At 46.1% G+C, this 17580-nt stretch overlaps 1 protein-coding gene and 1 pseudogene across 1 annotated transcript in view; both read right to left on the bottom strand.

Annotated features, from left to right (window-relative positions):
- The window catches only part of LOC133378937 (zinc finger protein OZF-like), a 35782-nt gene extending 28912 nt beyond the window's left edge, over nt 1-6870 (bottom strand). The window contains exon 1 of the mRNA XM_061613550.1: nt 6729-6870. Coding sequence (XP_061469534.1) covers nt 6729-6870 — 142 coding nt within the window. The remainder of the gene's footprint in view (nt 1-6728) is intronic.
- A 293-nt stretch (nt 6871-7163) lies between these two features.
- Nucleotides 7164-17580, bottom strand: part of LOC133381472 (zinc finger protein 420-like) — a 29187-nt pseudogene continuing 18770 nt past the window's right edge.

Raw genomic sequence — 17580 nt, 5'->3', positions numbered from 1 at the left:
ACACCCCTCCTCCCAAAATGCTGAAGCAGCAGCAGACAACCCTTGAGAGGTGGGGATCTGGCAGGGAGCCTTTCACCCAGAGCAATCTCGACAGGAGAATCATTGATTTCATTGTAGAGGAGACATTACCACTTCAGACTGTGGACAAACCATCATTCATTAATCTGGTTCGCATTGGACTCCCCAAAGATCTCACCATCATATGTGCCAAGACTCTGAGAGACAGAATTGAGAAGAGAGCATGCCACATGAGAGAAACTCTTGCAAACCGAATGGGTGCTGTGGCATATATAGCAACCACTGCAGATTGTTGGACCAATGGCAAGAAGAGTTACTTTGGGGTAACAGCCCACTGGATCAACCCAACTACCCTGAAACGTGAGGTCGGGGCCTTGGCTTGTAAGCGTCTGAAGGGGCGCCATACATACGATGTCCTTTCAAAAGCACTGCATGATGTACATGTGCAGTACAGGATCCACAACAAAGTTATGTGCACTACTACAGACAATGGCTCCAACTTTGTGAAAGCGTTCAGAGTTTTCATGGCCAAAGAACCAGTGGAAGCTGCAGGCACCAGTGACGATGATGGTGATAACCAGGAGGAGGAGGCGGCTGAGGTGGAGTTTGTGCCTATCTGTGAGATCCTGGACACAGGACCTGAGGCAGAGGAAGAAGCTGCAGACTCAGGAGAGGATTTTGTTTTACCACCACACCAGTGATGTGCTAGCCACACCCTCAACCTTGTGGCAACACAAGACATAGAGGCCATGCTTTCTGATTCCTCCAAAATGCGGCGGCCAGATTGCTGACAAGGACCAAGCGGTCCGAGCATATAACACCTGTTCTGGCCAGCTTGCACTGGTTGCCAATATGTTTCCAGGCTAGATTCAAAGTGTTGGTATTAACCTATAAAGCCTTATACGGTGCGGGACCATGATACCTTGCGGAATGCCTCTTCCGATATGAACCGGCCCGTGCACTACGTTCTGCTACGAAGGCCCTCCTCCGGGTTCCAACTCACAGGGAGGCCCGGAGGGTGATGACAAGATCTAGGGCCTTCTCAGTGGTGGCCCCCGAACTATGGAACAGTCTCCCCGAGGATGTATGCCTGGCGCCGACTCTGCTCTCCTTCCGGCACCAGGTCAAAACCTTCCTATTCTCTGAAGCATTTTAAGTTACACTGATTTACTTTTTAAAATGTTTATAGTATTGGATTGATGATTGTATTTTAGTATTATTTTGTTATTCATTGTATTTTTATGCTATTTTATGTTCACCGCCCAGAGAGCTATTGCTAGTCGGGCGGTATATAAATTTAATAAATAAATAAATAAATTCTTGGTCCTTTCAAGAAACAGTTTCGTTCCTTGATGGGAAAGTGCAGCAAGTTGTGGTCCAAGCAGAACCAGTCAGCACAGATTGCTGAGTATATCCATGTGCAATATGGTGTGTATCTGAAGGTACCGAATAAGACCAGGTGGAATTCCACCTTTGATGCGTTGAAGCAACTACATGAGCTCCTGTCAACTGTGCCACTAAAAATGCATGCCATAATGGACCGCTGCTCCTTGTCCAGGATCACAGCTGCTGAGATTGAAGTGGTACAGGAATACACAGAGATTATGGAGCCACTAGCCCAGTCCCTAGATATCCTGCAACGGGAGAACGGCATGTTCATGGGGTATTTGCTACCAACGCTCTGCAATCTGGACCGCAAGTTAGAAGGACTGGAAAACAAACCTGAGAGGTACACATACTGTTTTCAGCTGCTGAGAGGTGTGCGCGAAGCCCTAAGAAAGCGGTTTGCAGCTATCTGGGAGGACAAGAGGCTTCTTCTGGCAGCCTGCCTACACCCTCGCTTCAAACTAGATTGGCTGGAATCGTGTCAGGCCGCCACCCATACCAACAAGTAAGAACATTAGGGAAGCCCTTTGGGTGGATTACTCCAAGGGAAATGTTGTCTCAAGGGAGGCATCAGAGGGCTTAAGGTGGTAGGCAGGGGCTGGGCCTTTTCTTCCTGGGGCTCCTCATCACAACCTTGGGTTGCTGCAGGTAATCCTTAAGGGTCTGCTGTGCTGCCCCATGAGTGTGGTGACTTGGTCACCTTCCTACCTTCCATGTCATCATCCACAGGCTCAGGCTGGACCCTGAACCAGGGGACATGACAAGCATCAGGAAATGAAGAGCAGATGATGGTTTCCTAACATATATGTGTTAACATATCCTCTCTCTTTCTTAGATACACAATGGAAGCCTTGTTGAAAGCTGAAATAAAGATGGGTGTACTTAATGAGGACAGTGATCAGTCTTCAGATAAAGACCAGGAAGATGACTTCTTTAACTTTCTGCCCCAGGGCAAGAAGTCAGCAGTGGACACTGCTGAGGAACTGGTGAGGTACCTGAGGTCTCCCAGGAGGGAAGTGTCATCACTCCATGGCTTTCCACGTGTGCTGCGGTGTTTTTTGCAGCACAACACAGGCATGCCTTCAAGCGCCGCAGTAGAACGCCTGTTCAGTACTGGTGGCAACGTAATGACTGTAAAAAGACATTCCTTGTCTGACATGCTCTTTGAGCATCTTGTTCTTTTGAGACATAACAGAAACATATTATAAAAGCATTTCAAGTGTAAAATTTGATTTCAAGAGTTGGGGTATCTTCATTGTTTGGGGGGATGTGAGATTCTGTTATGCCATTATGTTAATCTTATGGATATATTTTTTTATTCTACTACCCCCTGTGTGTGTGTGTGTTTATTTTTAATATTGTTTTAGGCTTCTTAGATGTGCAGCAGCCAAGGCCAGCACCTTGTAGGAGTTTCTTTAAAAAAGTAACTGAAATGTAATTGTAGTGATTACTTTTGAGAAAAAGTAATCAGTTACTTTCAGAGCAATTGTAATGGTAATTACTACTTTTTTGGGCCAAGCAATTGTAACTGTAATTTATTACTTTTTAAAAGTAATCTTCCAAGCTCTGCCCGATCTCTATGTATGGATGTGAAAGTTGGGCAGTGAAAAAAGCGGGTAAGAGAAAAATCAACTCCTTTGAAATGTGGTGTTGGAGGAGAGCTTTGCGCATACCATGGACTGCGAAAAAGACAAATAATTGGGTGTTAGGACAAATTAAACCAGAACTGTCACTAGAAGCTAAAATGATGAAACTGAGGTTATCATACTTTGGACACATCATGAGAAGACATGATTCACTAGAAAAGCCAATAATGCTGGGAAAAATAAAAGGGAGTAGAAAAAGAGGAAGGCCAAATAAGAGATGGCTTGATTCCGTAAAGGAAGCCACAGACCTGAACTTACAAGATCTGAACAGGGTGGTTCATGACAGATTATCTTGGAGGTCACTGATTCAAAGGGTTGCCATAAGTCGTAATCGACTTGAAGGTACCTAACAACAACAACAAGAAGAAATATTTACCCTGACAAGCGGTTCTTACTCCCTTCCTGCAAAGAGTACCAGATGAAGGTCAGGTCCTCCATATGCCCACTGGGCAAGAGGGCTGTGACCAGATCGACCAGACAGCAACATCAGCTTGGAAAATGTACTTATAATACATCAGCAGAAGATCAGTGAATACATTTCAGTTTATGAAAGAAATTCATGTCTCCAACAATGCACTTGGCTTAACCTGACTTTCTCTGGTTCATCTCAGTGGAGCAGACCTAGTCTTGCTTACCGTGATGCATCCTGGGAAACAAACCTGACCCGCATCGCTTGTGACCCTGGGAATCCCCCCTAAAAGCTGACTTCCTGGCTCCAACAGTGGTTATTTATTATTACTTATTTATTAGATGTATATCCTGATTCATACTGGATCCAATGGGATCTCAAATCCATTTAGGCAAAGCTATGAATAGGTTCAGGTGCAATATTTGCTCCAAGAATCTCTTCCACTCTTCGCTCTCAAGCTTCCTCCACTGGACCCAGCATCGACAACGGGAATGAGAGTCCTATTGTCTGATTATTCCATGGGTTAACCCTTGCAAAGGAACACTGTCTGCCCTGACTTGGAGATTCCTCTCTCTCCCCTTCCCTAGCGCAAACCTGTGTAATTGTTTTGCCAACTTATGGTGACCCTGTGAATAGGGTGTTCATGGTGAGCGGTATTCAGAGGGGGTTTCCCATTGCCTCCCTCTGAGGCTAGTCCTCCCCAGCTGGCTAGGGCCTGCTCAGCTTGCCACAGCTGCACAAGCCAGCCCCTCCCTTGTCCGCAACTGCCAGCTGGGGGGCAACTGGGCTCCTTGGGACTCTGCAGCTTGCCCACGGCTGCACAGGTGGCAGGGCACGTAACCCCTGAGCCACTCCCTGTGGGGGTGATCGTTAGCTGGCCCTTGACAGCCAGGAGACATGAGCGGGGATTTGAACTCGCAGACTCTGGCCTCCCAGGCAGGCTCTCCTCCCCACTGTGCTATACCATGGAAGAGTCTTTGTTTTTACTGCTTTGTTCTGTTTTTATTTTTTTGCTACCTGTTACATTATGGTGCAGGAATCACCTTATTTTATAGTTAGTTACTGTAAATGTTATTTGTTATTTAATTTTGAGAATTGTTATTTAATCTTGAGAACTGTATTATTTTATTGATGTATTATGTTTTATTGATGTATTATGTTCGCGTTTTTTATAAGCCGCCTTGAGGGCCTTTTGGCCATGAGGCGGGGTATAAATTTAATAAATAAATAAATACCAGATGTTCTCTAAGTTTAGATGTGTAAAAATAGAAATTGCTGCCTGAAGATCACACATTTTTGACTCTATGGGATGTAGCTCTATGCTCTCTTGTTTCATTTTCTGTGTAACAAAAGGACCCTTTGGGTTTCATTTTCTGGTGTGAATTCTTTTATTGAGGTGTAGGAGGGCGAAAGAGGACACTCACTAGGGTTGGTGCAAATTCATCTCCAGCACAAGATTTAATTCCTCTCACATGTATACTTGGGTTGTAATTCTGGGGTGAACCCATATTTAGACCCAGTCATATCGTGTAACACATAATCCAGGCACACAAAAAAGGAAGAAATAACGTTATATGTGGAAAACAATGACCACATGCAAGCAAAAATGGGGGAAAAAGTATTTATTGTAGTTATGTATTTAGCAAAATGTATACAGAATTATAAATAAAACCTCTTTGTAAAGTGGTTACGAAGAATATATAATATGCATTAAAATGATCAATAAAAATCCACATTTACAAAACAATTTTAAAAGGAAAATGAATAAAAACAACTGTTAAATGTATACAGAAGAAACTACTGTATATAAAAGCACCTCCTAAAGTGGCAATTACATACAAGCACTAGCAATATTTTTTATTTCCATTTATTAATCACTTCCCATAAAATTCCTGAAAACGCCAACAATGAAAAAAAAACCCAATTCATACATCAAATCAACTAAAAACATTTTAAAAACCAGTGCAAAAACAGACTGGGATAAAGATCTCCATTTAAAAGGTCTTTCAATAGCCTCCCTGCGAAAATAAAGACACTGCCTCTCTGAAATGTATCATGAGGGAATTCCAAAGGGTAGGTGCCATCACATTAAAGACCACATTTCTATACTATACAGAATGGTCTAGTCTATGAGATGAGATATGCAAGAGGACCTGTTCTGTAGAGTCCAGGGATTGGTTGGATATATAAGATGTGAGATGATCTTTTATGTATCCTGGCCGAAGATGATGTTGTTGTTGTTATGTGCCTCCAAGTCGACTACGACTTATGGAGACCCTATGAATCAGTGACCTCCAAGAGCATCTGTCATGAACCACCCTGTTCAGATCTTGTAAGTTCAGGTCTGTGGCTTCCTTTATGGAATCAACCCATCTCTTGTCTGGCCTTCCTCTTTTTCTACTCCCTGCTCCATTTTGGTTAATGATTGTGCCAAGGTACTGATAATCCTTGACAACTTCAATGTCCTCATTGTCAACTTTAAAGTTGCATAAATCTTCTGTTGTCATTACTTTAGTCTTTTTGACGTTCAGCTGTAGTCCTGCTTTTGTGCTTTCCTCTTTAACTTTCATCAGCATTTGTTTCAAATCATTACTGGTTTCGGCTAGTAGTATGGTATCGTCTGCATATCTTAAATTATTGATGTTTCTCCCTCTGATTTTCGCACCTCCTTCATCTTGGTCCAATCCCGCTTTCGGTATGTAATGTTCTGCATACAGGTTAAACAAATAGGTGATAAAACACACCCGTCTCACATGCTTTCCGATGGGAAACCAATCGGTTTCTCCATATTCTGTCCTTCCAGCAGCCAGGCTATGCGGAAACGGGATCATTGTCTGGGAGCAGAGACGGTCTGAAGATGGCCTGGAGAGCATTAACAGGAAGTTGTTCCCAGTTTTTCAAGCTAGACGTTCATGCCTATTTCTAGATTTTTGAGCAAGCCTGTGAAAACCAACGGTTGCCCAGGTGCCACTGGATGCGTGTGCTGAGAACGCAAGCTACTGGGGAGCTGTGAGATTTGATGACCTCACTGGCTGGGGAACAGGCCGATTATGATTTCTTCCATGAGCTGGTCTGTGAATATATTGCTTTGTCTGCAGAGGCACGATGCCATAAATTTGAGACTTTGCAGAGAATTAATAAGCAAAGACAAGGAGTGCACCTTTGGCTCTTATCTGTTGGAATCCTTGGCAGGTCTATTTCTGGCACTTTGGGTTTCCCCTTGGCCCAGAGCGAGTGACCAGGTTAAGGGGTGGTGGCAATCTACCTACCTTGAAGGGTTGATGTTTCTGCCTTGCCAGGATCAATTGCCCCGGGTTTGGGAGTTGAGTCCTGGGACTGAAATGCGATTGGTTCATGACACTTTCCACATTCCATGCACTTAAATGGTTTCCCCCGTGTGTGTTCGTTCATGTACAGTAACCTTACTGCTTACACTGAACCTCTTTCCACAAGCTATGCATTTAAATAGTTTCTCCCCTCTGCGTTCTTTGATGTACAGTAAGTTTACCTCTCTGGCTGAAGCTCTTTCCACATTCCATGCATTTAAATGGTTTTTCCCGTGTAGGGTTTTTTATGTACAGTCAGTGAACTCCTCAGAGTGAAGCTCTTTCCACAATCCACACACTGAAATGGTTTCTCCCCCATGTGTTCACTGATGTACAGTAAGCTCAGTACTTGAACTGAAACTCTATCCACACTCCATACATTTAAATGGTTTCTCCTTTATGGTTTCTTTGATGTATATTAAGTGTATATCTCCCACTGAAGTGCTTTCCACACTCCAAGCATTTAAATGGTTTCTCCCGTGTGCCTTCTCTGATGTTGACTAAGCTTATAGCTCACACTGAAGCTCTTTCCACATTCCATGCATTTAAATGGTTTCTCCCCTCTGTGTGTTTGTTGATGTACAGTAAGTGTGCTCCTCTGGCTGAAGCTCTTTTCACACTCCATGCATTTAAATGGTTTCTCTCCTGTGTGTGTTCGTTGATGTACGGTAAGTGTACTCCTCTGGCTGAAGTTCTTTTCACACTCCATGCATTTAAATGGTTTCTCCCCTGTGTGCCTTCTGTGATGATTAATAAGGCTACCGCTCCTGCTGAAGCTCTTTCCACATTCCATGCATTTAAATGGTTTCTCCCCTGTGTGGGTTCTTTGATGTTTAGTAAGGTTACTGCTTCCACTGAAGCTCTTTCCACACTCCATGCATTCAAATGGTTTCTCCCCTCTGTGGGTTCGCTGATGTATAGTAAGGTTACCTCTCCGGCTGAAGCTCTTTCCACACTCCATGCATTCAAATGGTTTCTTCCCTGTGTGGGTTCTATGATGTATAGTAAGTTTACCTCTCTGGCTGAAGCTCTTTCCACACTCCATGCGTTCAAATGGTTTCTCCCCTGTGTGGGTTCGCTGATGTATAGTAAGGTTATCTCTCCGGCTGAAGCTCTTTCCACACTCCATGCATTCAAATGGTTTCTCCCCTGTGTGGGTTCGCTGATGTATAGTAAGTTTACCTCTCCGGCTGAAGCTCTTTCCACACTCCATGCATTCAAATGGTTTCTCCCCTGTGTGGGTTCTATGATGTATAGTAAGTTTACTTTTCTGGCTGAAGCTCTTTCCACACTCCATGCATTCAAATGGTTTCTCCCCTGTGTGGGTTCGCTTATGGACAGTAAGCTCACTACTGGAAATGAAGCTCTTTCCACACTCCATGCATTCAAATGGTTTCTCTCCTGTGTGCCTTCTTTGATGTCTAGTACGGTTACGGGTGCAGCTGAAGCTCTTTCCACACTCCATGCATTCAAATGGCTTCTCCCCTATGTGGGTTCTCTGATGTATAGTACGGTTACGGGTGCAGCTGAAGCTCTTTCCACACTCCATGCATTCAAATGGCTTCTCCCCTGTGTGGGTTCTCTGATGTCTATTACGGTTACGGGTGCAGCTGAAGCTCTTTCCACACTCCATACATTCAATTGGTTTCTCCCCTCTGTAGGTTCTTCGATGAGAAGTAGTGGATTTCTTCCTCTCATTCTTTGATTGGTGTGTTCCAGACTTTCTTGGTTCCCCTTGATTTCCAAACATCTCTGTTTGTGCTCTACACTCGCCTGTTACCAATGACATCATCTGTGGTTCTGTATAATTCTCATTCTTCTGTCTGTCATCTGCTGAGGAGGAACAAGGAGAAAAGACATATATGTTGGAATTTCAAGTCAAAAATAAAGGATCTCATCACAGATCAGCCCCAATTAGCCGCTTCTCAAATCTTTACATCTCCACGATTCTCCCTGCATGCTCAGCTGAACTGAAGGTTCCCTAAATATTCTACACTCACACAACAGCATGAATTCCTTTCTGCTCCACATACCACTTGATGTCACTAGGCCTAGATGTGTCTGGGTTTTCTTCCTACTGCAATTCAACTCCATTATACATTTCTAAAATAATATGCCACAAGCAACGGGGTGAGGGGGAAGAGAAGGGCAGCAAGGCTGTGGAAGAGGCAAACTTGGCGGTGCTCACTGCTCATTTGTTCCTATGAATTTGATGGCAGTCAAAAGTGGTGGTCAGATACATATATAGGAACACAGTGAGAAGCCTGATGCTTAACAGGAGGACTGGACCCTCTAGCTCCATACTGTCTACACTGGCGGGCAGCTGCCCTACAGGGTTCCAAATGAGGACAGATCCCTGTGCCTGAACAACATTTGCAGGAAGCGAGTTCAGGAACTGAGGCACATAATGGTAATAAGAGATGACATTCCAAGCCTTATTGACAAAACAACAATGCACAAATCTCCAGGTCAAGATAGTTTTCCCCCAACAGTTCTCAAAGAACTCATATGTGAAATTGCTGATGTGCTAACAAAAAGTAACTTCTTAAGGTCAGACTACATCCCAGAGGACTGGAAAATAACTGATGTACTACAAATTTTTTAAAAGGGATCCAGAGGGAATCGTAGAAATAGCTGGCCGGTTAACTTAATGTCTGTCGTAGGAAAACTTGTGGAAAGTATTTGTTAAAGATAAAATTACTAAGAGTAGAGAGGAACAAGGCTTGTTGTAGTTTCAACATAGTTTCTGCAAGGGGAAATCCTGTCTCACTTCCTAGAGAGTGTAAATAAGCATATAGATAGAGGTGATCCAGTGGATGTAGTTTACTTGAACTGTAAAAAAAGCTTTTGACAAAGTCCCTCACCAAAACCCCCTGAATATCTTACAAGTCATGGAATAAGAGGTCCTCTTGTGGATCAGCAAAAGCGGCCTTTGAAGCAGCCTTTGACACCGCTCTTTTAAAGGAGGGAGGAGGCTGGTTCAAAGAGGACTCTGCGCCTTTAAGACCATCACTATCCTCTCAGTGGGGCAACTCTTGCATTCAGGTCCTGATTGTGCACTTCTCATAGGAATCTGCTTGGCCACTGTGAGCACTGGATGCTCGACCTGATAGGCAACTGCCCTGATCCTGCAAGCTATTCTTAATGTTCTTACAAACATCTAAGATGTCCTCCAGTAGAACTGCCATCCTGATGGGTTAATCCACCATCATTGCTTTCACACAGGAACTGAAAAATCCTTCAGTTCCCAGACCCAAAAGGGCCCCACAACACAGCTAAGCATCTACCTGCTGTTGTCTCTTCTTTGGGATTCTGGATCACTGGATCTTCTCCTTCTTCACAACAGGAACAGAGGTACGATCCTTTCAAGGAAATGGAAATGACTAGTTACTTTTGACCCCCAAATATTCAGCCACTCCAAACAGAGCCACTGAAAGGTAAAAAGAGGTATAATTCTGATTGCGTATCTCCTGCACCCCATGAATAGGACAGGACCCTGTGGACCCAGCCGGATCAGTCTGCCACTTGCAAACATGCATTCACTGGACATAAAACGTAGCTTGAAAAGCCTGCTGGGGATGACACTGCAGAACTTCCCCAAAGCAGCTGATTTGTTTAGGGCCGTTTTATTTTATCACACCAGGAGCAGTCCCTCCTCCCCCATTTAGCAAGCCAGGGGTGCCCTTCAAATGGACAATTCTGGGGAAATCTTCTTTCCTGGCAATTAAGATAGAAACCACAGCAACATAGTTATGCAGCCAGAAATGATCCCATCAACACCATCAGCTTTTTAGTGTCTGGCATGAAAAAAAAAATTGTGTGTGTGTGTGAGAGAGAGAGATGCTGGACGGTTCCCTGAGTGGTAGTCAGGGAAGGAAGGTGCTGCAGAGTGGGAGACTGGGATGGCAGACTGAGAGTCACCTAGTGCGGGGGAGGAGTGCAGTATGGAAGATCGTGGATACAGGCACAGTGGCTTACAGAACTGGGCGTGTTTACCCTTAAGAAGGGAAGACTGAAGGCAACTTCAGAAATATAGGGTCCCTTCACAGCCACACCCCCTTCTAAGATGATGCAACCTTCTAAGATTATAGAATAATCTGGCCAGGCTTGAATACTGCCCTCTGCTTTTCCATCAGAATTTAATAATGCTGTCTCACTGTCAGAGATTCTGCTTGAATTATGAATTCAGTGTCTACGTTTTTAACTGCTGCAGCTACCAAACTGCTTGATGATGCAGATGGGATGCTATCATCAGGATTCACTGTCTCTTCTTCTGCAATTACAGAATTCTCTGAATGACAATTTCCAATAGCAGGAAGCATAGATCGGGTCGCATGGAATGACCAGAAAACCCCAGGAATGTAGGAAACTGCATTATAGCAGGTCAGAGTGTTTCTCCATCTAGTCCAGCCTTCCCTACTGCAACTATCAGCAGATCTCCAGGAACTAAGGCATGCAAAGACTTTGCTCACCACCTGTTGCCTGTTCGTGCCCCCCCCCACTGTCAACTATTGAACCAAGATTCTTCAGCATGCAAAAGTGGTGCTCTCCCACTCAGCTCTAAACACACATTTCCAAAACAGCATCCCTGCAGTGCAGGGTTCAATGGCACAAATACTAAATTCAAACTCCCCGCATTTATCAGGCAAGAAACCAAAGAGTGCCCTTACCTAGAGAGGCCACCGTCTGGTAATTGTCCTCCATGACTTCCCTATGCAGAGCTCTCTGGTCAGGATCCAGCAGAGCCCACTCCTCCTCACTGAAATACACAGCCACCTCCTCAAAGGTCAAGGGAGACTGGAAGAGGAAGAAGGCGCAATTTCTCCAACGTGCTCCATTCTCCCAGTCTGAAAGGGGACGGGGCCACAGGGTAGTTGCATGAGGGCTTTTCTTAGATGTATCAGCCGCTGTAACTAGGTCATTTTGAGATCTTGCAGTGACAGCCTCCAACTTGAATGGCTTTAAAATATTACACAAATTTATGGAGGATATGGCTATCAATGGCTACTAGCCACAATGGCTGTGTTCTACCTCTGAATACCAGTTGCTGGGAATCACAAGTGGGGACAGCGCTGTTGCAGTCGGGTCCTGCTTTCTCAGGGGCTTCCCGTAGGCACCTGGTCAACCACTGTGAAAACAAGATGCTGGATGGGATGGGCCTCTGGCCTGGTCCAGCTTCAGGCCTCTTCCTAAGTAGTGTTAAAAGTAAAGACGAAAAGACAGATTCTCTCCCTGCCACCCAACCCAGAGAGAGGCACCTGGGCTGTCCTCTCTGTCTCTCCCCCAGAGATCTTTCCCTCACCTGAGATGGACGCCCAGCACCTCTTTCCACTCTTCTCCAAGGAAGAGACGATCCAGACGGTGCCTCTGAGGCCATTGCGCTGCCTGTGGGGGAGATGGAGGAGGAGGAGTCAACTAGGTCACCTCTGGGACTGTCATAGATTTTGCCACAATGGAGAACAGCTCTCAAGAGCCTACGGGGAGCAACAGGGGATGGGAGGAATGTTCTCCTTTATGCAAATGTGGAGGTGAGAGGTGTAAATATTATAGCAGCTCAAAGCTTGTGTGGGGAGGTAAAGGCTCTAAACAAATAAAAGGCACATCATTTTCCTCACCTCTTTCCCTTCACGCTCAGTTTGCTTCTAGATGTCTGACCTAAAAGGGGCCTTAACATTTAGCCTGTAAGTCTCCTTCAGACCCCTCCGCACTTTCTTCCAGACTGTTATCCATGCTGGGGGGCGGGATGGTCCTCCTTTGCTACCCCCCATCTCATCACTGCTCCAGCATCTGCAAAGGCTCTCCTTCCTGCCCACCACAGAGTCTCTCCTTCAACTTGGCAACCATTTCAGGCTGTGTTATTGGGCCCTCCTCATTGTGTCCCATGCATATTTTTGTGTGCATCTCAATCTCTGAGGTGAGATGAGACCTCCAAAGGCTTCCCTGCTTAGCCAGGGTTTGGTTTCCCTGGAATGAAGGTCAGCGGAGACTGTGGTGTCTTTAGGATATATGGTTTTATTTATACATATATACAAAATGGGCGTAAGATGGAGGGGTTCTCGGAGTTAATAATCCAACAGATCTTGGTTCCCCATCAGGTTTCTAGAGGAGTCCCCCAAAGGCCATACCTTTGGGATTATCCACAGAGAGCAGGCCTCTCTCTATGTGTTTTTCAGCTTCACCTCAGACTAACTCTGGCATAAACCACTTCTTAGTTCTAGGATGAAGGGACCTCCAGCCGGGGGAGGGGGGGAAGGAGGGCCTCTCTCCTGAAAGAGTTCCTATGGCAACACATTGCTCTCCTGGCCAAGTCTTTACACATGCTAATGGGGGCCATTTGACAAACTTGCTGGACCCATTAACCTATGAAAGGAACTAGTTTGACTAGTGGAGCAAGTTTCTTTGCTACAATCCCACCTGTACAGATTCCAAGTCAGAGGCTGGAAAGAGGACCCAAAGTTGTCATCATCCATGCTAACCCTACAATCTTATAACACTTTCATTAAAAATGTAACACGTGTGCATATCAATCAAATATCATATCCCTGACAGTTGGCAGTCAGTAAGCTTTGTATGTATTGCAAGGTAGGAGGGGATAAGGTCAATGGTTCCATCTTGGAGCTCTCTGAAGATGGGAAGGCCTCCACCCCTTCTATCGTAAGAATGGGGAGAGGAATACTGAGCTGCATTCAACCCGGTCCAGCCCACTGGGCAATCAAAAGCGTTTGAACTACTTGCAACACATCTACTTTAGAAACAGCAGGGCAAATGGCTGGTATTATTTATTTTGATACTGTAATCTGAGTTAGCTTTTGGATCAAGTGCGGGGAAGCTTTTCCATAATTAAAGCACCCATCAGCCCCAGCAAACATGGCCAATGGCCAGGGATCATGGGTGTTGTAGTTAAGCAACATCTGGAGGGCCAAAGCTTCCTAACACCTGCTTTAGATGTTGTGGACTACAACTCCCATCATCCTTGGCCATTGGCAATGCTTTATGGTGTTTTAAGGGGTTTTTTTTTTTACCCAGGCCTTCCTCTAAAGAGCTAACACTGGGAAATATAATTTGATCCCCTTTCCCTTTGTTTTCAGAACAATGTCACTGAGCCGAGGTCAACAAATATACAATGTATAGGATACAAAGCCCTATATAGCTCTGGACTGAAAGACTGTCGTACCCCTTATATACCCAGTTGATCACTGCGCTCTGCAGGTGGGGGCCTCCTGCAGATACCATCTTATCAGGAGGTCCATTCTGCGCAACATAGGAAACGGACCTTTAGTGTAGTGGCACCTACCCTGTGGAACTCCCTCCCCTTAAATGTTATACAGGCTCTGTTATCTTTTTAGCACCTTTTGAAGACTTTTCTCTTTCAACAAGCCTTTTAAGTTGAGACCTATCCCTGTCCATGTCTGTGTTGGAATTGCTTTTTAATACTTTTTTTTAAAAAACTTTTTTAAAAAAACAATATGTTTTTAACCCTTTTTAAAAGATGTTTTTAAAGCTTTAAAAATGTTTTAAACGTTGTGTTGTTTTAATGTATTTTAAGGTCTGTTTTTATGTTTTAAAGTGTTTTTAGTGCTTTTGTTTGCCGCCATGGGCTCCTGCTGAAAGGGTGGGATATAAACAGTGGCGTCACTAGGGTTGGTGTCACCCGGTGCGGTAACTCATGGTGTCACCCCCATGGACCTCCTCCCGTACCAGACCATACAGAATCCTTAGTAATGTTTTTTGTATTAATGTTACTCGTAAATTGTAATTCCCGTATATCACTGAATGTAATAGCACACACACACAGAGCCAGCTGTGGGATCGTCACACAAACAACTTAGAACACTTTTTCCCTTTCACAAGGACATGCAAAAGATTGAACCCAGGACCTTCTGCATGCAAAGCACATGATCAGCCTACCACTGAGATATAGGGTAGAAAAGCACTCACTGTTCTGCTGGCCTGGGGATAATTCTGAGGGCCAGTGGGAACCACAGATGTGATGGGAGGCAGGGAGAAGTGAGTGGGCAAAGAGTGCAGGTGCAATGCCAAGGTGCCATCTCAGCAAAACTGACGCCAGTCCTAGTGGGTAAACCCCATTCAACAGGGTGGGATTTACTTCTGAGTAAACATGCACAGGAGTGCAAGGTGGGGGGGGAGCAGCAAATCCCCCCTCCCTCAACCCCAGCTTAGCCCTTCCCTACTTTAAAGTTGACAATGAGGACACTGAACTTGTCAACGATTATCAATACCTTGGCACAGTCATTAACCAAAAGGGAGACAATAGTCAAGAAATTAGGCTAGGACTGGGGAGGGCAGCTATTGGAGAACTCACATGCAAATATGTATCACTGAACACTAAAGTCAGGATCATTCAGACCATGGTATTCCCCATCTCTATGTATGGATGTGAAAGTTGAACAGTGAAAAAAGCGGATAAGAGAAAAATCAACGCATTTGAAATGTGGTGTTGGAGAAGAGCTTTGCGCATACCATGGACTGCGAAAAAGACAAATAATTGGGTGTTAGAACAAATTAAACCAGAACTGTCACTAGAAGCTAAAATGATGAAACTGAGGTTATCATACTTTGGACACATAATGAGAAGACCTGATTCTCTAGAAAAGACAATAATGCTGGGAAAAGCAGAAGGGAGTAGAAAAAGAGGAAGGCCAAACAAGAGATGGATTGATTCCGTAAAGGAAGCCACAGACCTGAACTTACAAGGTCTGAACAGGGTGGTTCATGACAGATGCTCTTGGAGGTCACTGATTCATAGGGTCGCCATAAGTCGTAGTCGACTTGGAGGCACATAACAACAGCAGCAAAATACTGTGAAATACAATCAAATGAGAGCAGAAGAGTCCCCAGCCCCTTCAAAGGGGGGAAAATGCCATTCTAAATCCCCAAGAGCAACATGTGGCACCCAGGCAGCAAGATACACTGCCCCTGCTGTGGGAAGCTCTCCTAGGCCGTGACGAACCTCGACACCCTTCCTGGGCCTGCCGTGGAGAAGGTTAAGGAAGGGGAGGCAGCATCCCTCTTTCTTTTCTTCCCCCAGGCAGGCAGCCAGGCAGGCCTCGGATGCCCTCCACCAGCTCTGCCGCCCAGAGCCCCGTGTTCCCACTCCTCCTCACCTGTCTCTTCCTTGGCTCAGCAGCGGCGGCATCCCTGCCTGGGGGGCCCTGTCACGGCCGCTCCCGCCCAGCGGTGCCCACAGCATGAGGGGTGAAGCGGGGCGTCCTTTCCGGAGCAGTGGAACCAGCTCTGGGGCTAAGGAGGAGCCGGCCCGGCCCGGCCTCCACCGCCACCGCCTCTTTGCGGCTCATGCTGAGGCTGCCAGGCCACTTGGGTGGAGGCCAGGCCAGGCTGGGCGGGCTCCTCCTTAGCCCCGGACTCCCCCCGGGCCCCCGGAGCTGGAGCGCCGACGAGTTAAGTGGCTGGGTTGAGGAGGAATCGGCCGCTCGTCTGACCCGCTTCCCGGTGCCTAGGGGCGGTGCGGCTCTGGGTGAACCCCTCTCTTGGTGTCACCCGGGTGCGGGCCGCACCGCCACAGTGACGCCCCTGGATATAAATCTAATAATAATAATAACAATTAATAATAATAATAAATGGATTTCACTCCTGAGCGGGGATTTAAATCTGGGCCCCTTGGGACATAGTTCAGTATTAAATGGTAAGTAATTATAATAATAAGACATGCACACACACTTGCACAGATGTGAAAGGTCACACATAGTGTATGTCCAGAATTTACAGCAGGACATAAAGTTATCCACGTTTAACTTCACAACAATGCAGTGAGGTAGTTTGGGCCAAGGTGACCCAGGGAGCTGTGCAGCTGAGGACAGAGGTTTGATTCTGAGTCTCCTTGCTAGGGATGTGAATGCCTGGAAAAAATACCAGGGGAATGGAACCTGATTTCCCCCCTCTGAGCCTCCCGGGTCCAAGTGCAGCACTCTGCATGCTCCTCCAGGGCTCTTTGTGTATATATGTGCATGTGTGTACAGACAAAACGTCTGACTTTTGCATGGCTATAATGTAGCTCCTCCCACGTTTGCCCCTGGCTCTGCCCACCACTGGGAAGTGGCCCCTGGAAGGCTGCTCATGAAGGAATGTGGCCCTCAGGCTGGAGAAAGCTCTCCCACCCCTGCACTTACCATGGCCTTACACCCAGTCGTTCATCTAGGCCCACCTCACAGGGTTGTTGCGAGCACTGCTGGTAGGCATTGTACTTTCAACCTTCTGTAGCACCCAGAGGCCCTCCTGCCAACCTAAGTGATCCCAAGGCAAGCGGCAAAGCCGGTCAGGAGGGCAGTGTCCGCAGAGGAAGACCCTCAGCACCCTCCACTGGGTCAATCCTGCAACAGAAGCTGAGATCCACTAGGGGGAGTCTTTGATCTTCCCCTCCAACACACTCTGAAGGGGAGGCCTGGAGAAGGCCCTTAACCCCAGTGCAGCTGAGGAGAAGCATTTATTTCCTCCATCCTCTGACTTGAGACTTTTTAGAAGGCCAGGAAGAGCCTGGTCAATTGCAATGCCCCCCTTGCACTCTTTCTTGGAATATAAAGGTGCGTCTCCCCCAGCGCAGCCCCCCCAAAGGTCACAGAGCAGCATCCTCCCCCCAGGAAGTGTCCCCCCCCACTCTGCACCGAGGGTCCCTTTCCTCCTCTCCCCCGGGATGCATCTCTTCCCAGGGGAGGGGAGAGCTTCAAACGCAGGACTCCGCAGTGGAGTCCCTGCAGCACTTGGGGCCCTTTACAACAGGGATGCAGGGATCACCCCGCGCCCGCTCGCCAATGGAAAG

This window comes from Rhineura floridana, chromosome 3 (genome assembly GCF_030035675.1).
Source record: "Rhineura floridana isolate rRhiFlo1 chromosome 3, rRhiFlo1.hap2, whole genome shotgun sequence".
Lineage (NCBI taxonomy): Eukaryota > Metazoa > Chordata > Lepidosauria > Squamata > Rhineuridae > Rhineura > Rhineura floridana.
The sequence above is the reverse complement of the archived record's forward strand: the minus strand, read 5'-3'. Positions and strand labels throughout refer to the sequence as shown.